This window comes from Hippocampus bargibanti, linkage group LG16, assembly GCF_051943395.1.
Source record: "Hippocampus bargibanti isolate YZ-2025 linkage group LG16, ASM5194339v1, whole genome shotgun sequence".
NCBI lineage: Eukaryota > Metazoa > Chordata > Actinopteri > Syngnathiformes > Syngnathidae > Hippocampus > Hippocampus bargibanti.
The window spans coordinates 12,523,069-12,551,048 of NC_142749.1; the positions used below are offsets into that span (position 1 = coordinate 12,523,069).

Sequence of the window (27,980 nt, forward strand, 5' to 3'; positions counted from 1 at the left end):
GCCGGAAGGAGGGAAGAGAGCAAGTCACACACGTGTTCCTGGCGGCAGTGCATTCAGACGGTAAATCGTGATTATTTTTGTCATTACGATACAGTTGGATAAAGTCCATGTTGATGAGTTGGTTCATCGAATGGGTTTCCTGTAGCCGACAAAATTTGCATGATCAGGATTTGTAATTATTTTTAGTTGTGGTGCAAGAAGGTTGGAGGGATTATTGGTGTCGATCCGAGTAAACGGAGCCGCAGACGGGACTGTAAAAGTGGAGTGACATGAGGTCAGACAGGGCAGGCGTGATGGATGCAGCGGGTCACGTCGCTAATGATCACGTGTAGAATATCAGAGCTTGAGGTTGAACTGCACCGCACACAGGGATGACACCGGCGGGGAATAATACGAAGCAGAATCTCTGGCATTGTTGCAGATATGTAAACAAACAACATGGTTTGTTAAAATTTAAAACTGAAAAAAAAAAAACAATCGCCAGATTCTGGTGCTGACTTGACTCTCGTTTTTCAAGTCAGATTCACCGGATTCTGAATAATTCAGATATCATTTGGGAACACCTTTCTATTTTGGTTCAAAATTGCCATTTGTCGGGAGCTCTTCTATCAACAAACAGCCACGTCCAATCCAATGCAGCTTTCAGTTAGTTTTTGTCTGTTTTAGACCGATACTGCAGGCATAAGAAGAAGAAGGGGAGGGGTAGGGTCAAGGAAAGGTAAGCACATCGAGGACATCATGTCGTCCGCAGCTGGCCACCTCTTGAGTGTCATCTGACGGTCAGGTTGTCCTTGAACTGCACGTGCGCACAAAGGAGAGCAATAATGCTTCTGATTTTGGACTGCATTTCTTCCAGGGTGAAATTATTAGAGCCAAATCGGTCCAAAAGATGACAAGATGTGTCGGGGGGTTGCTTTGAACTACGTGTTGTCAACCGATGCCACGTTGGAGTGCCTTGCGATTGGTTGCATCTCGCCACTATCAGCACAACGCGCCCATGTGTGATTTGACACCCCTTCAAAGTGCGGTCGCCTACGGCCTTGGCTTGCGCAACCGGCGGGGATGCCGATTGATTCATTATGTCTGACCTCTGCAATGTCTGAACAGCAATCAATTCAGCGGATCTTTGCCAGTGAAGCTACCAGGGGGCTCGAGAGTCTGTTTCTTTTAGCAACTTGCATGACAGGCACTACTGCGCGCATGTGACTTGGCAAGTGAGACAGGTTGTCAGGGTGCATGCCGGTGTGACCTTCAAGGTCATTTTGGAGGACGAGACAGGGTGGGAGAGTAGGAGGAGAGATAAGGGGAAAGCTAGAGAGTAACAATGAGGTGAAAGGAGTGGAATAGAGGTGGCAGTGCTTTGAATCGTTCTTTATCGGCACCCCTCGCAAGAAAAACAAAAACCCGAACAAATTCAGGAATGGCGCTCAACGTCACACTTTTCAATTCCCAAATAAATTTGGGAATGATAGTGAATGAGTTAATAATATATTTTTCACGAACGGAGGGTTCCGATTAATGTGCATAGGAACTGGTTAGGCTCAGTACCTCTAACAAGGTTAAGAAATACTTCTCTATGGTTCTATGATTCGCTTTCACCCCTCACCGAGCCATATGCCAACGTTCCCTCCCCCACAGAGCCAGTACTTCACCGCCACTTGCTCATTCCATTGACACACTTTCATATCACAAAGCTCGAAAGAAAATTTCTACCACGCTCTCTCCCTTTCGTTCTTTCTGCAGCACCTGTCCTTCAAGGTTTTAGGCCGTCCTAGAATAACAGACGCGACTCAAGCACAATGTCTTCTTTATCCACGCTGTCTGCACATTTCCCATTTGGTGTCTGGCTGTTTGGTACATTTTGCGTGGGCGAAAGGGAAACTTCATCGCGCTGCAAAAAGCAGATTCTCACATATTAACTCAATGAGTGCCAGATGTGTAAAAACACTGGAGTCCACTCCAGTGCTAGGGTTTTTGTCATTGTCACTTGAATTCCAGGACGCACAGAATAATATGTTTTAGGACTACATAAATATTCAATGCAGTGTAAGAAACCGTAGACTCTCTTCTTCAATCTGAAAAAAAGAGGTAATTCCTCAATTATATGGGTTTGAAGGTATATGATTTGAAATGAGGGCAGCTGTCCAAACTACAGTGCAATGCATACATATTGGTTTATATAACGCTTTAACAACAGCTCAAGCTGGAACAAAGTGCTAACATGGAAAAAAAGGGAAATGCTGCCCCCTTGCGGAAGGCCATTTTTTTCCCAGATGTCTGGCCAGCGCTTTATGGGCAACCAAGCATGAAAAAACAAAAAACGAACTAATTTGGGAATGGCGCTCTACGTCACATTTTCAATTCTCGAATAAATTCGTGATTGGCAGTGAATGAGTTAATGGCTGAATCAACTCCACATTTCTTTTTCTTTGTCTTCACATGCAGCCATGTGAGAGCGAATGGTTTTGCTAAGGTGTGGATGGGCTTTGCTAATAACGCAGAGCCACCGTACAGGGGAGAAACAGACAATTTCTCACACACAACAAACCCGGCGGGGCTTTAGGCTCCGTCTGTATTGTGGTCGCACCGGGCTCAATAAATCCATAGGCACAAACCGGACATTGAATTGCACGCTGCATTCTCTTTTTGCTTCATTTACATTCCTGTGTCACTTGTTTTTGCCTACCCAGAGAACAATTGCCCCACTTGGTAATAGCAATACGTAACAAAAGCATCAAGGTTAAGTACCGTTCATCAGAAGGGTTTTTGGCGTGCACGCTAGGTTCTTTTCTTCTTTGTCTCCTCGCTCTGTGCGTCGGTGGCCCCTTGACAAAGTTAAACCGCGTCTCTCCTTCATAGCTCTACCTGTTTAGAGATGTGTTAATGACTGTGCTATTTTTAGCAGACGTGTAAAAGGCATGGACTGCCTGCATGCTCGGTTACCAGCCGTGGCAATTCCTCATCTCACTTGAGCGAATAAATCCGATTACTGCTCTTTGAATATTTTCCGATGCATTTTGAGCAGGTGGGCGACATGGGCCCGCCCGTGCGCAACGTGGATATAAATCAGCTTTTATTGCAGATGATCCGATTTCCACTTTCTCCTCATTCATCAGAGGTATGAACACCCACTCTGACCCCAAATCCTGTTAGCGCCCCGCCTTGTGATAATGAATGAATTCACTTGCGCTACAAAAAAAAGATCCGAATATGAGGGAAATGAGAAGAAGAGAGGGGCCAGGGGGGATTATTAGGGTTGCTTTACGGGTGAATATGGAATTGATTGTGTCAGCCTCCCTGTCATTAATTTTGTATTATTATGTTAACTCATTCACTGCCATTCCCAAATTTATTCGGGATTTGAAAATATGATGTGGAGCATCACACCCAAATTTCTTGGCATTTTTTTGCTGGGACTGCCGATAAAGCCCTGGTGAGCCCTCTGGCTATGTTTTTTTTCCCTTCCGCAAGGGGGCAGAATTTCCCTTTGTTCAATGTTAGCGCTTTGTTACAGCTTCAGCTGATGTTAAAGCATGATATAAACCAATGGGTATGTATTGCATTGTATTTTAGACAGCCACCCTCATTTCAAGCTCATACAACTCCAGACCCATCTAAGTTAGGAACTGCCAGATGATGTCCACTCCTGTACCAGGGTTTTTGTCATTTTTACTCAAACTGCAGGACCCACAGAATATTGAGTTTAAGGACTACATAGCATTAAATTTGGCGCAAGAAACCTTAAACTTTCTTTCATCAGAAAAAAGAGTTAATTCCTACGTTATATTGGTTTGCAGTTATCTGAGCTAGAAATGGAGGCAGCTGTACAAAATACAATACGTACACATTGATTCATATAGCGCTTTAACAACAGCTGAAGTTGTAACAAAGCTCGAACATTGACAAAAGGCAATTGTTGCCGCCTCGTAGAAGGGAAAAACATTGCCAGAGGTCTGACCAGCGCTTTGTCGGCACCACCAGCAATTCAGGAATGGAGTTCCACATCACACTTTTCAATTCCCAAATACATTCGGTAATGGCAGCGAATGAGTTAATATTTTCGAGCTCTTCCACAGCATTGCACACCAGAGCGTGTTTCACCTGCACTTTTAAACACCATAGGTCCCCCCCCGTTTGGTGATTCTATTGTGTCTCTTTCAGGCTTATTGTGTCTTTGACTGTTTAGCAGAGCTGAAAGAGAAAACCGAAGAAGAATGGTTACGTGATTAAGACCGGCTTATTCCTCGACGGGTGCTCTGGCTAAGCTTCATCCTACTGGTGGATTCTAAGAAAAACAGGAAAGAAAGTCAATGTGTTTCAGGAGGGGGATTTCTACACGTGACGACAAGATAGGCATGTGTTTTGTTGTTGGAAATTCTATTAGAATCCGGCGGCTGGCAGGCTGTCACAGAAACGCATGCATTTCACGTACCTCTGAGCCATGGGAAAATGGCCAAAAATATACATGCATGAAAAGGTAGTCATTAGAGATTAATTACGAGCATGCAGGCACACCGTCGTGTGTGTGCGGTAACGGACGAGAGGGTGTTGATATCAAGGATAACCGCGGCAGCCTCATTTTGATGTAACCACAGCGCTAAATCTAATTATGTCATGAGCGACTGCCGCCATACATTACGTTCCTGTCAACGGTTTTTCCGTTTATGCCACTTCTTTCGATTCCTCCTCACTCCGCTGGAATTCACACGTCGGGAGTGCAAATGAAACGGAGGAGAGGCGATGGGGGCGCGGGTGGAAAGTGTGTGTATATGTGTGCCGAGCATGGTTCACCCCTGGAACCACGCTGTGTCGAAGCTGTCTGCTCTCCCCAATGGGGGGTTGCTATTGGGGGGCGGGCAATAAAGCAAAGTGCCAGAGACAAATGGCCGCTGTAATGTCCACGTGTGTGATGATGGAACCATAACAAAAGCGAGGAGGGGAGACAAGTGTGTGTGTGTGTGTGTGTGTGTGTGTGTGTGTGTGTGTGTGTGTGTGTGTGTGTGTGTGTGTGTGTGTGTGTGTGTGTGTGTGTGTGAGCACATCTTTTCCTTTTGGCTTTTCCCTTCAGGGGTTGCCACAGCGAATCAGTGTCCTCCATCTTGAGAGGTTTGATGTTTAATTTGGCCAAGCTTTTACGTCAGATGCCCTTCCTGACATAACCCTCTGTATTTATCCGGGCTTGGGACCGGCACAATAAGACACTGGCTTGTGGCTACAGAACAAGCAACTCTGTGGGCTTAATGAAGATGAAGATGCTTGATAAAAAGGCAATGACAGCAAGAATAATACTTATTGGCAACATAAAGTAAAACTACTCACAATTTGCTGACAATGCTTTGCTCTTACCGTGAAATGGGCAAAATTAATTAAAAAAATCCAGAATTTTATTTCGCTCCATCATAAAATTTATAATAAAGCTTCTTTATCAACAAACCACAACAGTGTTCAGGTATGCAACACTGTTCACAGCACATGCCAGTCCTATCATTTTTAACATAACAAAACCCAGGGCATATTAACAATCTAACGCATCATCCGGTGGGGACGAATAAAACTATTTCATATCCCGGCATTCTCTCACTCACGCATTCTCTCACTCACGCTCTTGCCTCTCAGACTACCTGCAAAATCACCCCTCCCCCAAGTAAAAATCACCCCCTCCCCCCGCACCATTCCAACAATGGCAGAATAGCAACCTGGCCAAACCGCAGGAGCGTATTATTGCAAGAGGCAATACACGCCATTACGAGGGGAACGTGGGGGCAATAGTGATGTGAAAGCAGAACACCTCTCCAACAAAGTGTCGCCGTTGCATTATGCTAACTCAAACCACATATTGAATTAACAGGAATATATTCAAGACAATCTAATACAGTGTCAACCTCAACCTAATACGACGCCAGAAACCCACGAACAAAACTTCTTGGAAAATATTCTCACTAACGTCCTCCAGGAACATAATATTCAAGCGCATTGGTCGCATCGACGAGATCCACCGCATACTCATTAGCAGTCTTATGAGGGACGTTGCCTTCCATTAAATTCCACCACCCCCCTCGCGAGAGCCGTTCCCAAACAAAATTGCCCTCTATAGTTCTTCCTATGGATGAAATATTAACAACCGTGAGTCGCTGCAGCCTTCTGATGACTCTCCCTCTGTAACTATTATCTTCACCATCCCCCCAACGCCCGAACAACCATTCATTCTTGCTTTAACACAGAGAGGACCAGAAGCGGACTTTATTTCCTGTTCTGTTGATTTTTTGTTTTTCTGAGATATTGGCGCAAAGCTCTCCCAGACCAGACGCTCACGAAACTTGGCCGCTGATTTTAGATGAGATACGAGTGTGGGTTTTTCATTGGCTTAAGGATGCGGGTGAGAAAGAACTAACAAGAACATGCCTGGTTCGGCTCAACCTCCTGTGAACAATCCTAGTCTTAACGCGGTTATTTTTGGATCTGTGTGATGTGCCTATAAAGCGTCGCGAATCACGGTTGATGCACAACAGAACGTACAAAATATGCAGTAGCTGTCGGTTTGAAAGCATCCCACTGACCTTCAGGTGTGAGCGTCTCTTTCTAGCGCTGACCTTTCCCGCTCGCGAAAGACCAAAGGTGGATCGTGTTGTTCTCAACGATAACATTGCCATGACAACAGATAGTGGACTACCCCCCGACCTTCCCTATGGTTTTGCAGCTTACCTTTCTCACAACACAGTTGAGATGTCATGGATAGTGGAGAAAATATTTCCTACAAATGCTCCTACCTTGTTCACCTCAGACCTGGGACCACAAATACTCAGTCGGACTCCTTTTTAATGCAGAGTCACTGGGATTTTATTTATCAGAATGAATTAAAGAGACAAAAGAACAAACTTGATAAAAGCATGATGCCACAGGTCATATAAAATGGTTCGTTATGCCGGTGGCCTTGAGTTGCGGTGAGCATGCCCGCCTAACAGTTACAAAGTTCTGGGTTTAAATCTCAGATGCAAGCTTTGTACTATCTTTGTGACTGCTTTATTTCCAGGTATATGATAGTTGTCAATGTTAAGTGCTTTGTTACAGCTTCAGCTGTTGTTAAAGCGCGATATAAATCACTATGTACTGTTCGTATTATATTATACTGTGTGTCAATATCTGAAAAACACTAAACACGATTCTTGTTTTTCTGTTTTGTATTTTTTTGTTGCAAAGAAACCCAGGCACTCTGTTCCGTTGTCGAACACGAGCTACACGCGGTAGAGTCAGCCATATGGTCTGTTCGAGGAGCGTGTTAACCCCCTGTAGAGATCAGGCAAACAATATGGATTCATCTGCACTGAGCTGGTCCTTTGCTATTGTTCAAAAACAACGACATGTTTTTGCCTCCTCGCGGAATGCAGCTACTTAGCCGTTGATGCGCACTGGACGGTGGATCAAAACAAATGTGTGAAGCAAGATAATACAGTAAAGTCTCGTTATATCGATATCGGATATATCGATAGTCCCGGTTATATCGATACTATTTCTATGCACGCACGGAGAAAATTACATGCACACAGGGTCGGATATATCGATAGTCCCGGTTATATCGATATTTTTTCGGACTCCCTTGAATATCGATATAACGAGACTTTACTGTATTTTGTCCCGGGTCTTTTAAATTTCAGTGTCTTTCTCTGCTATTTTTCTGCTTCCTTTTCGCCTCTACGAGTCATTCCAGTCTAACTAGAGCATATGAGGCCTCCTTCCTCTCTCACTCAAATTTATAATTGATGAATATGTGCCCGTACCTGTTCGAGACTTGCTTTTACATTTTAAGCATGTGATGATGGTGACCGCAGATGCAAAACAAATGCTATTAAAAGACTTGAATGATGCGATGCAACTAACCACTGATGACGACAGAAAATGATATAATTTTAGAAATTGCTTTCAAAGCTATTTTCCCAATGAACGGAGTTTGTATTCTTACGGAGATCTGTTTTTTTCCCCTCATTCAGATCAAATAATCCTCGATGCAGAGTCACCGCAGACTGCTTTGCGTGCTCAAAGGGAATGCAAGATGAGTGGTGAGCTGGTGTAAAAAAAAAAAAAAAAAGAATTCATGAACCTCTATATTTGGAAGACCACAACACAGCATCAAAAAAACCTGAACCAAATAAGAAGGGAAAACAGAGTGCTTTCTGAGGCAATCAATGGCCTCAGGCTTCCGAATTTCCTTTGGGATTAATAAAGTAGCCGCCTGGTATCTTTGAGCGTTCAAAAGAAACATTCCAAAATGAGCTTCCCCACAAGCTTCAAGGGAAACGGGCCTGTGGAGAAAGCGGAAAAGATCACAAGCAAAGCTCCAAACCAATTTCCTCACACTGGCGATGACAATGCCAATCAATTCACTTTTTTGAGTGATCAAGGAAGATTGACAGAAGGCAAAGGATGCAATACGACCTCGCTCCCACCTTTGGTGTCACAAAGAGAATCCCACGACAAGATGATCATCTGGGGATCTGAGCAGCAATGTTCGGAGCCCGGACTCAGAGAGATCGAGCTCGTGGAGTGTCCGGCCATGCACACGTTCTTGAGAAACCCAAATGAAGAGGATGAGGATGATGATGACGAAGATAGGCGAAGCACAGAAGAAGGTAAGGGTGAGGGGCCAATGTCGATTTCTTCCAGTTCAACCGCCAGCTCGACTTCTAGTAGGGCGAGAAGGAACGATAACGACAGCAACAAAGTGGAGAACAGAACTCTGAGGGATGAAGTGATGCGGGATAAGAACACGTGTCATAATACAGAGCGGGAAAAGGCAGGCTTCACCGAAGAAGAGAACATCAAGAAAGGTCAGGCAGGACTGAAGCAGTCCAAGTCGGAAACAAACGTGTTTGTCTCTAATCTATCCGCGATCCATCTCACTGGAAGTCTGTCCAGCGCGTTGGATTTGAGCAGCGAAACTTTTATCAATCTGCCCAGCTCCAAGACCAACATTTGTTACGCTAACAACACTACCTCAACCCAAGCTATAAGAAGGGCAGCTCGAGTCGAAAGCGACCCCCCGCCATTGTGTGATCAGGAGAATCATGAACGATCTCGCAGTCAGGATGACGGAAACTATTGCAGAAATGGGTCATCGTCGGATGGCCCAAGGAGAAGTGGTAGATTTGAGGAAAGGGTTCTACATGTACCACCAAGGCGACAACAGCTCGTCCGACCCCTGTGTCAGTCAGAAATTGGTGAAGCTCCAAAGAACGGTCAGGGTGCTGAACTCAGGGGACTACCCTCTGACAGCACCGCGGTGGTTTCACCAAGTCACGCTCACAATGGGTCAAACAAAAAGCTAACGCCATCATCCCTACGTGAACCGTCAGATTTTTCACATCTTTACAACACATACGCAGTCTTCCAATCCAGACAGCCCAACCAGGCAGCCAAAAAGGAAGTTTTGTCAATGGAAAAACAACAACTAGGTTCATTGACAAAGTCAACTTCAAACACCTACAAATCTTCCACCATGGAGAAGCGACCCCAGACTCAGTTCACCTACAGACGGAATTGCTCCAGTCCCAAAAGGACATATACGCCTCCCCGCTCTCCTCTCAGGACGCCACAAGGTTCACCAAACAGGCAAACCTCAATGCACTTCATCTCGAAGGAGGTGCATCGAGGACTTCAATACATCCCTTCAAGAAGCAGCCCTGATGTCAAGCCATCTGCTCAGAGCCAGGACAGCGTTTGCCCGAAAGCACCAGTTCCAACCCACATGAATCCAACTGGAATCCCCAAAGCACCTCCCCACAACCAGCAAATCCTCCCCAATTCAAGCCATACCTCGAGCCCCAAGGAGAGCTCTCCTTCACCCAAACCTAAAGGAGTCCGCCCAAAAATAATCACTTACGTCCGGAAAAATCTTCCGTTCAAGCCTCAGGCTGCCGACGGACCTTATCAGGTATCTTCCTTGCCAGCGAGGTTACCCGTGTACACACACGGCCCAGTTGCAACATCATCCAGTTCTTTCAAAGAGACTCCTCAAGATCGTCTCAAGAAAGATACCAAAGGGTCGCCAGTGCTCAGTGCCTCCAACTTGCTTTCCGACAAGTACCACAAAGACCTGCAAACCAATATTTTCCCATCAGGATTACTGAGTCGGAGTATCCGGGCTCCGGGACATTCAAACACCGTCCCTCAAACGCATACGCACAGTTATACAGCGGCCCCAAAACTGGCCAGTAAAACGGCGGACTTCTATGGAAGCCACTCAGACGTAAGGAGAGGGAAGATTGTCTTTTTTTACTTTACATGAGTAAGATCGTATGGTCTTAATCAGGATATTTTTATCCTTTGTATTTAGGTCGGTATATCAGCCAGTTTTAAAGAGAGTTCTACAGACGACCCGATACAGATTCGGACAGCCGCTCAGACCGGAGGGAGCGGAAGTCTCTTGCGTTCAGGCAGAGGTCTACGTTTAGGCCTGGGTGCTGTGACCAGGACAGCTTCAAACTCAGTCAAGGGTAAAGGTCAGAGGTCAACTGTCATCCTACAAGAGTACCCAGGATCCAGCCAGAAGAGCCACAACACCACAGGTAAAAAAAAGAAAATATCCAATTTCGTTTCAGTAACCAGAAATGCAACACACCAAAAAGTGCTTCCCTAGCTGCAGCGGTAAGTAGATGGTAGCACTGCTCTGACAAATTTGGCCCAAGATGAAAGCAGCTCATTAAAATGCATTCGCTGAAATTCTGGCTGATCCATTTGGAGGATTTCAAGATGCACTCGGCTCTGAGGGGGAAACGTCCTACTCCGAGAGGCTGCATCTACGAAGCAAAAATTCACAAATACCCGAGCCGTTTTCCAGTTGGGACAATTCACTTTCTACCTTGGGTACCTGCGGTCCGATTGATGTTGGGGTGTGAGACTGTCGCCGGCACACCGGAGCTCGAAATGTGCTCATCATTCTACCCGCTGATGGGTTGAAATTCCATTTCTTGCCCCCATACATATTTAAAACCGCTCTCGCCCTGGGTCTAATAAAATGAAAATCAAGCAGAGAACACTGACTTGTAGTGCAATGAATTCCATCAGATGGAAACGTCTTTCTATACACACAGATTTGATTTGTACCGTGCTATCATGTGCGCCATCTTCTTCTGATCATCTCTGTTGATTCGCACCGCTCAGTCTTCTGGGACACGCTGGTTTTGAAGTGAACTCCATTTAACTCTCAATTAACGTCACTATCTTCCTGCTGCATCCATCTCACCCTCCTCCACCCTTGCCAGTCCGACAAACATAGCATGCAATCTAACATTTTGTACAAGGCGCGATCCCGTTGAGATAGCACCAAAGCCGTAGCCTCATTTACGCTTCAGGTTCAGCGGCGTTGAAAAACAGGATTTATGCTGTTTGGGTTGAAATGGATATTTGTCAGAATCTATTCTGTCTCTTCCCACTTGAAGGGTGGGAGGACTAGAAACGGGAATCGGGGTGAAATTGGCACATTTATCTTTCATGATCCTGAACTGAGAATTCAAGAGCAGCGCTCTCCAAATCGAATACTGGGAGAAATGGGCGAGTGGGCTGACAAGACAGAAACTGCTGCACACAAATCGAGCTTCCGTTTTCACTCACAAAATGTTTTTACTTGCGGATGGATGTGTTGTGGGCTCTTAAGCGATCACTGTCCTTATCTCTGGAGCCAGCTGGGGATAATGTTTTAACCTTATTCTAGAACTTGCAAGGCCTGCAGGAGTGTTTGCACATGTGGGGGTGTGTGGGTAAAAAAAATCCCCTCTTGTCCAACAAAAATTGTTTTTCTCTGCCTCCTACGTGCATTTCCCGGATTGACCAGCTTGACTGAAGGATTTATTGTCAAAACAAGCTAAACCGCAAATTGCTCGACGCGTTTTAAACCCTGTGTCAACGCTGCCGTTCGATAAAGTGGCCATTCGCTCGGCCTGCAAAAGGGACCGCACAAAGCAGCATTTGTAATTCAGAAAATTGTAGACTGAGTCGCCAAAGAGAAACCAGCCGCAGAGCAAAAATCATCACAAAATTGATGAACGATTGCACTGGCGATAAACAGCGCGGCGATGCGGTATTCAGCGCGCTCCAATAATGTACACAATAATGCCTGATTACCGCTCGATATAAAGTAAGGTTTGTAGCAATAGGTTTTGAGTATTAAGATTTTAGAACAGTACCACAATACTTTCGTTTTGTGTACATGGCCCCAAAAAAAAAGAACAAGTATTGAAAGGGTGAAACCTCGACAAAATCCTACTGGACCCTTCGCACCCTGCTCACCACTTTGTTTATGGTGATACTAGTGCAGCCTGTTTGACTGGAGACAAATTCCTTGTGTGTTCTACATGCTTAGCCAATAAAGATGATCCAGATTCTCACTATGAAATTATCGTGGTATACTGTACTACTTTTCCAAAGCCGACTGTTATTCTTATCGTCTTCTCTGCTTTTATTCAACAAACCAGTTTGCCAATTTGTGTGTGTTTTTGTAGGTGATGACGAAGTTTTCACTCTTCAGACTCCTGAGGTTCCGGCCTCAGCACAGGCGCAGGTTGCGACCTCCAAGTCCTTGCTTCCCAAAGTAAGCCAGTCAGGCCTCCGCCCGCCTGGCTACAGTTCCAGCCGACTACAGATGGGCCACCTGGCCGCTTTTGGCTTCGTCAGGAGTTCAAGCGTGTCTTCAGTTTCCTCCGCACACTCCACCGAAAGCACACAGAGTGACCCGAGCAGGACGGTTCACCGTAAGTTTCAATAATTGATTTGGAGATATGTTCTTTTTGACTTGTACGGACGCAAAACGGTTGTGTAGCGAATGTTCCGCCTTCAGATGCTAGAAAGGCATTTGTGTGCCATAAAATGGCATCATGTCGGGAGATTTTTTTTTTTCCGGTCTTGTCGTGAAGCACAACAGCTTGGGCCTAGAAAGACACCGGAGGATGCATTTAAAAAAAAAACCTGTGCTGCCAGCATGATATCTCCACGAGTGCATCGTTATCATCGCCATCGTGTTTTCATTACCCCCTTTTATGCCTCATTAGCATAAACACTCCCCATCCGCATTCATTATCTCGTATTTACAGCAAAAGCGGCCTCAACATCTCTGAACACAACTTCACGAGGGCTTATTGCGTTGGACCCGGGAAGAAAGATTTTAGAGCCACTCATCTTCACCCTCTGTAAGATGACAACAGTTGAGTTTTTCTTTTTTCAATAATCGAATAATTCGTGGAGACAACTGCCGACTCATGTTTTCTTTTGCCGCATTAAATGTGCAGAACCATAACGTTACTGTCCTCAAAGTGGACTGAATCCGGAATAACCGCATGCGTTTTTTTAATGTGACCTACATAACTGGCTTGCTTTCTCTCCCAGTTACAGCTGACGTAAGATCCTCAGCTCTCGCGTACGTCACGTTTCCCCGTTACGTAATCCCACTTCTCTTCATTTCCCTTGAGCACTTTTTTCATCTCTTCTATTCCCCTACCATTGGTTGATCGTGAGTGCAAGCTGTGTGCCAATATGGGGGAGGCCCTTTCTTAACAACAATAAGCAAAAGAAGAGGAAGAATTCAGCATTTTCACCATGTGATCATCATATGAGATAAAAACAGCAGCTTCTTTTTCTTTCTTTTTAAATGTGGCGACGAGGAGTCATGGGAGAAGAAAAACTTTGGGCGAATTTGAATTTTAGATATTGCCACTTGCGCCTCGAAGTGATTGCACTGCAGAATCGAAATCTTTTCCAAAGCTAAAGGTGCTTTGGGAAATAATTTGATTCCGAGTGACTGAGCAAGATGACAACATGGTGATTAGAAGGAGAACATTGCATTCGTAATCATTGGTTCTAACTACCATGGGCTTCTTTCGACATTGTTTTCGTGTGTGTGCATATGTGTCTCCTGGGACTAGTGTTTGCAAAACCTTATTTTGCCTACGTTTCCCCTCACGGCGCACTCCAAAATCTGATCAAAGAGCACTCAGATTGATAGATGAGTTTTCACACATCTTTGCAGCGTTAGTCGGGGGACTCGTACCAACCTAGAATCTCATTTTGAAGCAAAGAGAATAGAAATGGGGCTCAGTGGCTCATTCACACCATTGATCCGTGGAAAAAAAGAGGCCGCGTTTGGGCTGCGGATGATCCGGAAAGGAGAAATCATGAAGGAATAGAACGATATGAAGCAGAGACTCAGTCATGCGGGTAAGGGGAAGATCCCCAGTGTCAAAGCAGATAGGTGAGCAGAGAATATTTGGCGCTAAAAAGGCATCTAAGAATGATTTATTTGAGAAAGTGTGAAAACAATGGTGGCAGTGCTACGCCTGAATCCATCCAGACTGAAAAAAGTATGGTGTGATTTAGTCCACTAGAGGGTACCATTAGGAAATAACTGACTGACCTTTCTCAATGATGTCCAATTTTCTTCTCCCTGTTGAAAATGGCTTTAGCAAGTAAATCTCCAACCAAATCCCTTCCTTCTCCTCCTTCGGCCATTGAGGGTTGACAAAACTGCTATTAAAGCAACACAATATATTTTCATATGCAGCACGCTACCGATACAGTGTGCTAGCTCTGGCCAGTATGCTCTTGTCACTAGCGGCTTATGATCAGAGCAGTTTTTGCAAATTCTGATTAGCTCGTCATGACCCAATCATAGTTTGCAAAAACTCTGACATTGACCAATGCCTTCAAGAAGGCGTTGGTACCCCGTTTGGTTTGCCAACTCGAAATCTGATTGGTTAAAGCAACTGTTTGATCGACAAATTTGATGCGACAAGGCCCACAGAACTGATTGTGAAGTCGTCCAGGTACATTTCTGACCCTGGCAACAAATGATGGCTGAAATGTGATTGGTTAAATGCTTAAATACGAAATCACACGTCTGGAAGCAGCCTAAGAGGGGAAAAGCAAGAAAATGAAGCTGAAAGACAATTTGAAAATATTTAATAAGAATTTATGGAAAATATATACTGGTAATTAACATCAGTCAGCGATTCAGATATTTTTAGGCCAGCAGATAAGGCTTTAGAGGCCTTGATGGTCCGCTACTGTGTGAAAAACAATTGGTAAAAGGCAGCTCAATAAAGGCCGATTGGCAACGGCAATCACATTCATCACATCCCCACTGGAAATTGCACGTCATTGTTTTGGCAAACATCCTCGATCGGCGAAGCTGTCGCAAAATCGTTTTGTTGGATATGCTAAACGCTCGAATTCGCTCCCCCCCTGGGGTGGCAGAAATTCTAGCGTTGAACATGCATTATAGATCAGTGGCAGGAAAAGCAATCGAATGCGTTTGGCAAATAGTGCGTGTGCATATTAAACTGTATGGAAGTATTACATTATGTCAACCGCGTTGGCATATGTTATTGTCGAATATCGATTAGCTATTAAGGTAATCCAGTCTTCATCGTAGCATTGACATCCCCAAGGTGCTTCAGCGTGTGAGAGCGAGCGAGGCTGCTAATTCCACTTTGATTGACAGGTTGTGTTATAGGGCTGGGGGAGGGGGTCCGCTCACATCATGAAAATCCAATCGTCAAAAAAATATAGCATTAGCGCTGCAGTCAATCTCCACTTTAGGCAAGAATAATATTACGGTGAATTCGTTCTATGAGGGGAATGCTACGCAGAGTCGCAGGAAGGAAGTGTGTGAAAGTCTGGCACCGACGAGGAGAGTGGATGTGGCACCCCAGATGCCAGCACTCCGAGCTGAGATCTGTTGCGCGACTCATGCTAGCTCACCGTGACCAGATGGTTTGAGTGGCGCATGTGCGCCTATAGACGCACACGAGATGAAAAGCAAGCGAGATGGCCGATTAGATACGGATGCCACTTGGCAGCAAAAGGAAGGAAAAACTATCGCGGCAGCCATGACGGCGTCGGCAAGCGTTTGTCATGTTATCGCTTGCATTCACCGAGGCTCAAGTACAGTCGCAAATCACATTTAGATCCCGATGAATTTTAAAGCTTTAACCTTGGCCCACCCCCACATGCACAGTACTGCCGATGGCATGCATGCATTGATTCATAAGCCTTTCCTGCAGATATGCAGTGGAGATATGCCCAGTTATTAACATTTCAGGGGTGTAAAATTGCCTGTTTGGCATAATATCCCAACATGAACTTTTCAATCTGCTCATTTTCAATCGTGGCTTAAGAGGAAATCAACAGCCTTTCAGAAATACAGGACGGGCTCTTGACGAGGACCGTGGAAGTTTGCAACCATTTAATGAAGATGAAAGATGATTTGAGGAAGTAAAAACTTCCCGGATATGACTGATAAGCGGAACAAATTAGAGGGACTTGTTGAATTCGATCTCCCGGTTTAATTGGACGACGTGTCATGGGTGAGACGCAGCGCAGAATGGAGCTGACATCCGTTTTAGAACCTCCCCCTCCCTAGCTCTGTTAAACAGACAGCACCAAAGACCCCGTACCAATGAATCAATCTCGAACCGACCCATTTTTAAACTAATTCACTGCTATTTCTAAATTTATTCGGGACTTGAAAAGCATGATGTGGAGCACCATTCCCGTATTTGTTCGGGTTTTGTTTTTTCCTGTTTGAGTGCTGATAAAGCGCTGGCCATAGCCTCTGGTAGTTTTTTCCTTTCCACAAGGGGCAAAATTTGCCTTTTGTCCATGATCGTGCTTCGTTCCAGCTTCAGCTGTTGTTAAAGCGCTATATAAATCAATATGTAAGTATTGTAATTTATTTTGCACAGCCGCCACCATTTCAATCACAGATAACTCCAGACCCATAGAACTTAGGAATTAACTCTTTTCTGATGAAAGAAGTATTTTTTTTCTAATTAAAGAAGAGCATCTAATGTTTTTAACGCTGAATTGAATGAGTTATATAGTCCTAAAACTCAATAGTCTGTGAGTCCTGAAATTTGAGTGAAAATAACAAAAACCATGGCACTGGAATGGACATATTTTTGCACATCGTCTGGCAGTGAATGAGTTCATATCCCCGCAGTTTTTCATTTTTGACATATGAGCAGAAGCTTGCCACTGGCTCCAATCCGAGCGGCAACCTCATCCATCTTCATCTCTTATTTTTATACATTGTTTGCTTCCCTCTTGGCCCGGCTGCTTTATTCTTTGCAATTTACTCTCCCCTCTCGTGTGCTTGCATCCATCCTCGGCTGACATTTTGCCAAGCGGTGGTGAAATCCTTAATTTATTTTTGCCAAGCGGTGAGGTTTCTTTACATAACCTCCGAATCTCTTCTTGTTATCATTCACACGGGGCCTTGATGCCACATGTGGAAATGCTGTCGCCGAGCTGCCCTCAGCGCTTCAACCATCTTGTCTAACGTCTTACGGCATACACTAAAAAGAGACAAATTATAGCTAAATCGAAATCTCACAGTTGCTTGTTTCTCCCTTCGTTGTCACACACAAGGACGCACTTGTGTGACAAGTGCCGCCATCATGTCATGATCGATCCAGTAGATAAACAAGATACAGGCAGTGTTTATCTATTTGATAGATTACACAACCAGGGTGTTGATTGCCCGCATTTAGAAAACCAAAGACCAAATCTCTTTCGTATCCCTGCTATTGAATAATTTGAGTCGGAATGATTCCGACTTGATCTTGGTTTCACTCCCTGGTGCTTTCTCCTATCTTTGTGACTGATTTATGTCCTGTATAAGATAGTTGTCCATGTTAAGCGCTTTGTTACAGCTTCAGATGTTATTAAAGCGCAATATAAATCAATGTTTTACATTGTAATTCTGATACCCAAAAAATATCAATATCAATTAAGAATATCAGCGAAAATGAGTTAATGTGTCTGTCCCAGGTCTAAGTGTCAGCGAGGACCCTCCTCTCCATCGAGTGACCGGCGCCCGCGCATCGACAGATCACCAAAGAGATCCGCCATGTCGCAGCGTCAGCCTTCAGCCACCGTCCACGCCGGCTTTGCCGCGCCGCTACCTGCCCGCTCAACCAAGAAGCTCCCCAGGGGGTCAGTCAAACAATTTTTTTTTCATAGTTGATTGTTTTTCGCCACATTGATAGTATTGTTCTTCTCACGCCACCTGAACTCATTCACTGCCATTCCTGAATTTACTTGGGAATTGAAAATATGACAGAGCGCCATTCCCACATTTTGGTTTTGTTTTTTCTTGCCGATAAAACGATGGCCAGACCTCTGGCAATATTTTTTTTTCTTCCACAAGGGGATATCATTTCCTTTTTTTCCATGTTAGCACTTTGTTCCAGGTTCAGCTGTTGTTAAAGCGCTATATAAACCAATATGAATGTATTGCATTGTATTTTGGACAGCCGCCCTAATTTCTAGCTCCAGACCCATATAACTTAAGAATTAACTATTTTTACTGATAAACGAAAAGAGTCTATATTATATACTATTATAATGCCGTACTGAATGTTTATGTAGTCCAAAAACTCAATATTCTGTGGGTCCTGGAATTTGATTGAAAACGACAAAACCCTGGCACTGGATTGGACACATTTTTGCACGTGTGGCAGTGAATGACTTAAAAAAAGCAAAACTGCGTAGTAACGAGGACAGTGTAAAAATGATGTATTCTCATGATATGATTCCCTCATGCTGGTCATTTCACAGTTGGCAGAAAGGAATTCCAGCGGAGTTCAGAGGTAACGCGTTCCCTCCCATCCTCCCCAAAGAGACTGGCAGTTGTTCCGCCCAAGCCTCAGTCACCAGGTCAGTCATTTTGTAGTTTTGATAGTTTTGTAGTTAACCTATCATAGTCATGATAAACCATCCAATTACCAGAAGAAGTAGCCTGGCTGCATTTACCCTTCTTTACGCTTTCCTCCCAAATTTGCTGACTCTTTGTTTTCGACCCGAGAGTAAGCATTTGTCTGACGCGGATTCTGAGATAGTGATCGAATTCAGAGGAAGTTGATTGTGTGCCAGCTCAAAAGTAGCTGACTGTGCCATTGTTCTTTGCATGATTGTCCCCCCTCTCAGAAGACACATACACGTACAATTTCATGCACGTGTGTCCAATTGTCGCTTTTCCATGCTATTCCTTTGTCTAAATTGCTCCTTAGGCTAAAATCGTTGAATGGCTATCCTGCCGTCCCCCTTCCTCCTCGCTTCTTTTCCCCGGACATTTCATCGTATCACCCCCCCCCCCCCCCCCCCCACCTCCCGCAAACTGATTTTTCACTCATTATCTGGGCCCCTGCCACCCAATCCCGGCCCCTGGTTGTCATGGAGACCGCTACCCATGCATTAATTGACTGAGGGATAAGGTCGAGGCAGTCCATGTGTGCAGCGCCGTTTCCAATTGTTATGATTAATGCGGCATTGCGATTGATTCTATTTGGACTTGTTGATGTTTGTTGTCATCAATTAATTTCTATTTCCAAAACTTGCCACCAGGGGAAAAATATGGATTTATTTTGCTGAGAATGGCGACCACATGTCAAGATGGCTGACATATTTCATTTTCACCATTGTTAAAACTCAACATTCAGTTATTCATATCTGCCGTGAGTTTGTTTGTGCCAAAAATGGGTTTGATGCAATGTTGCATCTGGGCCATTAGCCGATCACATTAATCATGAGATTTTCTGTACCCAAGATTCAATTAACTGTGTCATTTATCAGGTGAACACAACTGTGAGCAGGGGGTCGGCCAAATTTCCTTAGATGATACTTATCAGTTTAATGAAGAATTTATGCAGATTCGAAGGAAATGTTTACAAGGATATAATGACTGGAAAGCTCTGTGTATGGCTGGAGTCAATCGACTCAGAAGAAGTGGCGTAACCAAAACCAGCGCGAGTCTTAAAACGTAAAATATAGCTATATGCGGTGGAATCTTTTTAAAATACGCTCAGAAGTCATTTGAAGCCATTTTACAAATTATGGACACAACTTGTCCGGAGACGTAGGTTGTCCTTTAAACATACTTATATAAACCTGAAACATACTTATATAAACCTGAAACATACATTCCATACAAAACAGCACTGAATAAACTTATGAACAAATTCACCTTACGAACGACCATTCGGAACAGATCTCGTTCGTAAGTTGGGGAGCGTCTGTATTCAATCGCTGGCATTCATGATTCTCATTCCCCATGTTTGTTTTTGCCCTTTCTATAGTCCAGTCAGGCCAGCGACCTGCAGGAGGACCGGCTCGAGGGTCTGTCGCCCCTGGCTCCCCTCGCCGAGGTCCTCCGCTGAAGCTTCAGCGAGAGAAGGACGATACTCAGATAAGAGAAGAAGAAAAGAAAGCAAAGGAGAGAGAGAACGAAGAACAACGTCAGGAGGTCTTCTCCTTCTTTTCCTTTCGGCTTTTCCCTTCAAGGGGTCGCCACAGCAAATCAGTGTCCTCCATCTGAAATTCTTAAAGAAATGAGCAACGATGGAGGCCCTCCCAGCGAGTCCAAAGCATTGATGTCATTGTGTTTTCTGTCACAATAAGCTGGAAAGGCTGCGTGGACGCTGCGAACAGCAAGAGAAGCAACTGAGAGCCCTGCAAGAAGAACTGAGGAAGACCTCTTTGGGTTTAGAAGCCTTCATCGTCACCACTCAGCATTTCTGCCTCAAGGTGACCGTGCTAATTGTATACGCCGCAGTGTTACACAAGCTACTCTTACTGAAATGTAGGCAGCTCAAGAGCACATGCTGTATTTAACGATGAGGTGAGATCCCCCCCCCCCCATCTCCTCCGAGCGCATGATGATGATGATGATGATGATGATGATGATGAGGGGTGAGAGTTTGTGACTGCGGGGGAGGTTGTGGGAGAGTTCAGTGTGCCACCAAGCTTCCCTCCTGCAGCCTCTCGAGTCCTTGGGAATGATTTAACCTGTGAGGTGACCAGACGCTCTTTATGGCTGCTGTCTGAGTGCGGCAATCACAAGCCTCTTGGTACAGATAAATATGAAGATTCGTTCAAGTGTGGGCTCACAAAAGAAGGCCATCGCTGCCCCCTGCTGTCTGTAAAAGTACAATAGGCAGCAGCTGAATATCACTTCTGATGCCTTCATTCATTCATGTCAATGAGATGATGGAAATGCTGGCAATTCACCCGTATTGCCAGCTGATGATTTAAACTATTTTTCCTCCCCCTTCCCAATCAGAATGAAGTCACCAAAGAGAATGAATCAAACTTGTTCCGGGAAATACAAATGGTCAAAGAGCAACTGGGTGAGTTGACACTTTATCCTTTCCTGTCTTTGTCACGTTCTTCAAATTTCCAGGCAAACCACTCAGAATTAACCAATGAATACTCCGAGTGTCAAGACCAAATTGCCGAGTTGGCAACACTGAACACTGACTACGGGTTGGTAAACTTTCACAAAATGATTCCTGTGGAAGTTATGGGTTTCATATAAATGATATATATATATGTTTTGTGGTAGCTTTTAAGGCATCAACATATTGGTGGCAGTGCCGGACCGTCAATGCCTGCAAAGCTTTCTCAGCTGGCCTAAAAATATCTGAATCACGGACTGATGGTTATTATATTTTGTTCATGAATTCTTAACAATAATTCAAAATTGTCTTTCAGCTTTCTCTCATTACATTCCCCCTGTGGCACCACTTCCAGGCGTGTTTTCCTATTTAAGCATTCAACCAATCACATTTCAGCCATCATTTGTTACCAGGGTCAGAAATCTACCTGGACGCCTTCACCACAATCAGTTCTGTGGACCCGGTCGCACCAAATTTGTTTATCTAACTGTTTCTCTAACCAATCTTGATTTCCAGTTGACAACCCAAAAAACACCTTCTTGAAGCCGCTGGTCAATGTCAGACGTAAATAACATCACACTTTTTTCAGTCTGGATTGATTCAGTCGTAGCACTACTCAAGGCCTAGCGATGAAATCCATGGCCCGTCACTGAAATTTGAAGGGGTCTAAAAACCTGACAAAACCAGACATTTAGAGTCAACACTGTGAATAATATTCTCCATATGGCAACAATGTCAATGTTCTAAAACACATTTCTTAACGTGACAGCTTATCAAAAGGTGAGTCTTCCATGAATGCACGTTCAATGCAACAAACTGATCCTTCCCGCTCAGTGTCCAACTGCACAAACTGGGAAAGACTCAAGCTGGAAAAATCAGCGGCTGATTCGGCATTTGAACGAGAACTGCGGCAGCTGCAGTCGCAGCAGGAAGCGGAACTGGCCGCCGTGGAGGAAAGCCTACGCAAGTGTCACGCGGCCCAGACTGAACACCTGAAGGTGGAGCATCGGTCGGAAATGGAAGAACTTCGGACCCAGCACCAGGAGCAGGTGACAAAAGTGCAGGAAAAAAATCATCATGAGTTATCCTGAAATGAATTTCAGCAAAAATTCAAAAAGTCTTTGAAAGTCCTCATTTGGTGTTGTGTGCCAGGTGGAGGAGATGTCAGCTCACCACCAGGCAGTCATTCGGGAGCTCAGAGAAATGCATAACATCACCATGGCAACGCTGCATGAAGAGCATGCCAGAACCATGAGAGGTATGATTGCAGGTCATACTGAAAATAGCAATTTGACCTTCTCAAAGTAACGCAAATTCATTCTCCCTCGCTGTCAATCACGTACAGATTTAAGGAAAGCGCACGAGCAGCACAAGATGCTGATGGAGGAAGATTTTGCGAAACTGAGGCTTTCTCTTCAGGTACTCGATGACAACATACTGCTTTTGAAGTCACAGCTGGTGGAAGATTTTTTTTTCTCTGCACGTCACCTCACCAAGGATCAAGTGGACACGCTCACATTTCAAAACCACAGCCTGCGGGACAAAGCCAAACGCTTTGAAGAGGCGTTGAGGAAGAGCACAGACGAACAGATTGTTGTAAGTTTTTTTTGTCTTTTGCGACGGCCCATTGCCGCTTTGATACGCCAACCGACTGGTTAGACAATGAATGTTTCTTTCAAATGTAATCAGAACGTACAAGTCCATTCAGCCCAGTGTAAGCCATTTTTTTTCAACTAAGTCACATTTTTTGCTTGTATATACAATTGAATGAGCCTGAAGTCTCTGTGGACCCTCGAATGGATGGATGAAAAAAACACGTCTCATGTTTGAGGTGTGTTTGAATTGAGTTTTCCCACACAACAGGATGCCTTAGCCCCATACCAGCACATTGAGAAGGATCTCAAAAGCTTGAAGGAGGTTGTGGAAATGAAAAACCAGCAAATACACCAGCAAGAGCAGAAGATCTCCGACCTGGAGAAAGTGGTAGGCTCAAATAGGCCGCCATTGCCATGACGATAGATACGCTGTTGAATAGGTCGGTCGAATGAATGACGTTGCTTTGGTTGGGGTTTTGATTTTTGAGCAGGCCCAAAAGAATGTGTTCCTGGAGGAGAAAGTCCAGGTTCTTCAGCAACAAAATGAAGATCTGAAAGCTCGTATTGAAAGGAACCTCACCTTATCTCGGTAAAACACGTATTACGCATTACTTGCAAATATTGTCTGAATGGGTATGCAGCAGGTGGTATAAACTCCCTGCGCCTTATACGTAGGTGCACCTTATATGTGAAGTAATATTGGGCCACAACGTTAACATTTGAAAACGTTTATATACTTCTATATTTGGAAAATATTTTTCATTTATTGATGGTGCACCTTATTATCCAGTGGACCTTATACTGTCTATGGAAACATTTTGAAAATACACCATTCAATGGGGGATGCGCCTTATACTCCAGTGTGCCTTATACACCGGAAAATACGGTACTTAAAATACAGTCTTTGATCACACTGCTCCCACAGGCAACTGTCAGAAGAGAACGCCAACCTCCAGGAATCGGTCGAGAAAGAGAGCACAGAGAAGAAGCGGCTAAGTCGAAACAACGAGGAGCTGCTGTGGCGTCTTCAGACCAGTCCCCTGATGTCTCCCTCGTCCTCCCCCCTCCATCGCTCATTCTCTACCTCCCCCATCCCGTCATCCACATTATTCTCGTCCTCTTCACCTGCTCCTCCGCTGGGATGTCACTCTCCCACCCACTGCCAAGGCTGTCCCCAGCAGCCGCAGTACAACTCCCCATTCCACATGGCCAATCAGAATTATTCCCCTGGCCCGGCCACACCCACTCACAGGGCACCAGCCAATCAGAATTTCTCACCGGGCTCAGGTACACCAACTCACAGGGCAGCTACCAATCAAAATCACTCACCGGGGCCATGCACGCCTACTCACAGGGCAACGGCCAATCGCAATCCGATAGCTTGTCACACTTTGCAGAGATAAAAAACCTTCATTTTTCCTTCAATTTTAAAATGATTTTGTCAAATGGCTACACTAAGTTCTTGCACGTAAAGGTCATTTTTCCCAAACATGCAAGACTACTTAGCTCAGTGGTTGTATAGACGATGTACAGGAGCAACACAAATAATGACAATGTAAAGTCACTTCCTGCAGAGAGAGGAAGCAGCACAAAAGAGCAAAAAATAAAATAAAATACAAAAATAGTGTTCAGAATCCAAATGCATTTAAATGCAATTAAATATGTTACACACTTCCACCGGGATAAGCTTGTCAGTTCTGTTTTACAAAGATAAATCCGCAGCAAAGCACTTTTACTGCTGCCGTTTCACCAGCAAAGGTCTGTCAATGTTTATTAACTATTTGCCGGTTTTAATTGGTTTGAGGGAAGATCTTCATTTGCATAAAAAACAGTGGTATCTGTCCACAAATGCAGATAAGGAACTCAAAACAAGTGTAAGGAAATTGTGATTTAAGAGTGATCCAACTAAAGTGTTTTTCAAGTTCGGAGTTGAGTGAACGCTCGCGCGTGTGGCTGCCGCTGCTCAGCCGCAGAAAAATAATATCCTGTGACTGTAAAGTGTCCTTGAGAGTTTTGAAAGGCGCTTATGAATGAAATGTATTATTATTATATATACAGTAACAATTAATATTTTAACATCAATTATGATTTTGACCGGATAATTATGAGCAATTAATTTCACATTGAAATACATTCACACGATGTGGGGATTGAAATCGGTCTCGCGTTTGAGACACAACATTAAACGCTACTGAAATTAGTTCACAATGTCATCGGCAACATTTCTACAGTAGCGCCGTAACAGTAAATACGGCTTTTATCCACGATGCACTTTCACATACCTTTGCTGGATCTCGTATTTCACGCCGTCACAAAATTCCCTTCCACGCAGACATCATTTTGCCTCTGATACTACGTCTGAAAAGAATATTGCCTGGACGACTACTTACCGTGAACCCCCTTCCACCTTCCCCAACAGGTGTCAGAGGCTTCAGACTGATTTGTCCTGTTTATTTTACTATTTAAGCACGCATGCACTGTGAATGTCTTCCAGTCTTATTGCTGTGGTCTGTCTATTTATTTAGCTAACATTAGAAAGGAAATGAATGGTCCAGGGAACAGTTGTCAAATGAATAATTGGTCAATAAGCTACAAACCGTTTCAGAATCAGAAAACCTCTAAAACTTTGAACCTCTAAATCTTATCAGACAAAGCATACAGTGAATCATGTCAATGTTCATTGAGCCAAAGTCTCAGAACTGATTTTTTTTGACAAATGTCAGATGACAGATTTTTGACAGATCTTTTGAGGCATTTCCTCTCCAAATAGTAACTTTTGGGCTCTACTGCCTCAACATTAAACTTCAGTTTACCTCTTTGTGAAGATTATTTTGAACTCATCCTCAAAGAATTTTTGAAAGCAAAAACGATTTATGATGTGTCTGCTTCATCAGAACACACAGTACGTTTTTTAAACTATATTAAATAACACTAATGTCTCAAGGGGTGCAAATATTAATCAGGGATTTTTTCCTTTACATGTTCCAATAACCTCTTTACAATATTTTATAGCTTCTACTCAATGTACGTTTTTTTTTTCAAATGACAAAATGCAATAGAAACAAACCAGGATTATAATGTACTCACATTTCAGTCTTAGGGTCCTCATGAGGGGGGGTGCTTTGACCAAGACAAGATCCTGATTTTCTGTCCGTTGACATCATCCGTGTCCTGCTGGAGAGCATGACAGGTGTTTAGTATTTGCATAAAAACAAACTTCTGTAAATAAACAATATTGGAAAGAAGAATGGGGGTGAAAGAGTTATGCAAGGGTATTGGTAATGTAGTCGTTTACAGCAGGGGGGTGGGTATCCTCCATCATTGGTATAACGGTACATGAAATGCAAGAAACGATTCATTAGAGCCCCCATTTGTTCAGATGCATAATACTATTAGATTTAAGCAGAACATACCCAATAACCCGTTTCACAGCATTTAGTGACACGTTGTTTTAGTGTTGCCCTTTTCTTTTCTACCCCCGCCTCCTATTCGTTCTCAAAAACAAACCGAAAAAGTTTAAGCTAATTAACCATACCAGCACTTTTAATGGGCACAAAAAGCAAATTGTGCCGTGACGAGAAACTACGTGTTTTTTTTGTGTGTGTTTTTTCGAACGGTTGGGAGACAGGGTTTAACGCTCTTAAGCAGAGGAATGTCGAGCGAAACTAAGCATTTGATTGATTGTTTTTCGATGATTTTGAGAATGTTTTTTTGTACGAAAACTGCCAGTCACTCAGTCACTGTGTTTTCAATGATTTATAATTGTGCTTCAGGGTCACTTCAGGTGTAAAATAGTATATCGTTTACAACAACAGTTTTTGCAGCACAATAAATAATATAATACAAACAACTACAAATGACCCTGCCGGTGTGTCCTGTGGACATCTGTTATCTCGTTTTGAATGTGAATGCAAAAATGTAATGACTATTTTTTATCATTTACGTGATTTGATGAAACATAACAGGACCTCTCGTCTCAACAACACTGCATTTGTAGCAGCCATTTAATATGTCGATATGTAGCACTTAGTCCCCGGAATGAGACAAAATGTCTTTTACACAAGGAATGCATTTGTAAACGCTATTGTTGCAAAGCCCTACATGGCTTTTTTCCAAGTCTCGTGGGGGTAAATGACACGATTTCATCCCGAGGCAACGAATGTGTTTGTTCTGGCAGGAATTGTATGTCTGAATGTAAATATAGTTACCACAAACTCGATCGTGTCTTAGTGTGGCGACAAAGTAGTAGAAGCATGTTTTGTCGTTTTTTTGTTTTTTCTTCTTCTTGAAACTTCTTGCATTGTGATGGGCAACATGAAGTTCGAAAGTGTGGCAGACCTGCAGACCTACTTGATGAATGTCGTTTAAAAACAGCTGGGTCGAATTAGGAATTGCTCATAGGGTTGCATTCATCACCCGTTGTAAGACTCTAGAATAGAAATTACATAAAATTTTACTTAAACATCTTTATTGCCTGTGTCTGTTTGGCTCTTTTTCGAATTTTGATGGTGTTTCTTATTTTTTTTTAAACCGATAATGAATGCAAGTGAACTCGTGTTACGTCAAGCCTCTTCAGTACTGATTGATGTACAGGGCTAAAAGTTTGAATTGGATTTACCTTTATTAGTCTCGCAGTGAAGAATTTTACATTTCACAGCAGCAAAGTGATGAAAGGAAAAGGAAAGGAAAGAAAGGAGGAGAAAAACAATACAGGAAGCTGGAAAGTCAGCCACTCTCGCGGCGCCATCTTGAAGTCAAAACAACAAAAGAAGACTGGTATAACTGGACATAACTTGATGAAATTGTTTAAAGTACATTTACTTATTAAATATGGCATTCATAATATTAACATATATTCACTGCCAAACGTGGAAAAATCTGTCCACTCCAGTGGCAGGTTTTTTTGTTGTTGTAATTTTCACTCAAATTCCAGGACCCACAGAATATTGAGTTTGAGGACTACATAAACATTCAATGCAGCGTAAGAAAAATTAGACGCTCTTCTTCCACCAGAAAAAAATAGTTAATTCCCAAGTTATATGGGTCTGGAGTAATATGAGGTGCAAGTGGGAGCGGCTGTACAAATGGCAAATGCTACGCTGTTGTGCAAGGGAAAACATTGCGAGAGGTCTGACTACCGCTTTCTCGGCACCCCCCCCCCCAAGAAAAA

At 43.8% G+C, this 27,980-nt stretch overlaps 1 protein-coding gene across 2 annotated transcripts; it reads left to right on the forward strand.

Moving 5' to 3' along the window:
* On the forward strand, window positions 1-27,968 carry mtus2a (microtubule associated tumor suppressor candidate 2a). 2 transcript variants are annotated; one of them, XM_089016525.1, is made up of 16 exons: window positions 1-60; window positions 7,986-10,240; window positions 10,328-10,559; window positions 12,492-12,740; window positions 17,812-17,976; window positions 18,601-18,699; window positions 20,118-20,284; window positions 20,440-20,565; window positions 21,101-21,167; window positions 22,050-22,264; window positions 22,368-22,473; window positions 22,561-22,634; window positions 22,713-22,811; window positions 23,079-23,198; window positions 23,299-23,399; window positions 23,736-27,968. In XM_089016525.1, exons 2-16 carry the CDS (start codon window positions 8,264-8,266, stop codon window positions 24,211-24,213), a joined length of 4,275 nt encoding a protein of 1,424 aa, XP_088872651.1. In that variant the 5' UTR covers window positions 1-60; window positions 7,986-8,263; the 3' UTR covers window positions 24,214-27,968. The 2 variants fall into 2 exon arrangements, with proteins under 2 accessions (XP_088872651.1, XP_088872652.1); XM_089016526.1 differs by having other exon boundaries at window positions 23,302-23,399.
* Window positions 27,969-27,980: the final 12 nt, after the last annotated feature.

What these genes read in the sequence shown, in the direction of transcription:
- mtus2a (XM_089016525.1), top strand. Translation starts at nt 8,264, where the DNA reads ATGAGCTTCCCCACAAGCTTCAAGGGAAACGGGCCTGTGGAGAAAGCG. An exon ending in CTCAGCATTTCTGCCTCAAG is followed by an intron (nt 20,566 to 21,100) that starts GTGACCGTGCTA and finishes CTTCCCAATCAG; the next exon opens with AATGAAGTCACCAAAGAGAA. An exon ending in GCACAGACGAACAGATTGTT is followed by an intron (nt 22,812 to 23,078) that starts GTAAGTTTTTTT and finishes CCCACACAACAG; the next exon opens with GATGCCTTAGCCCCATACCA.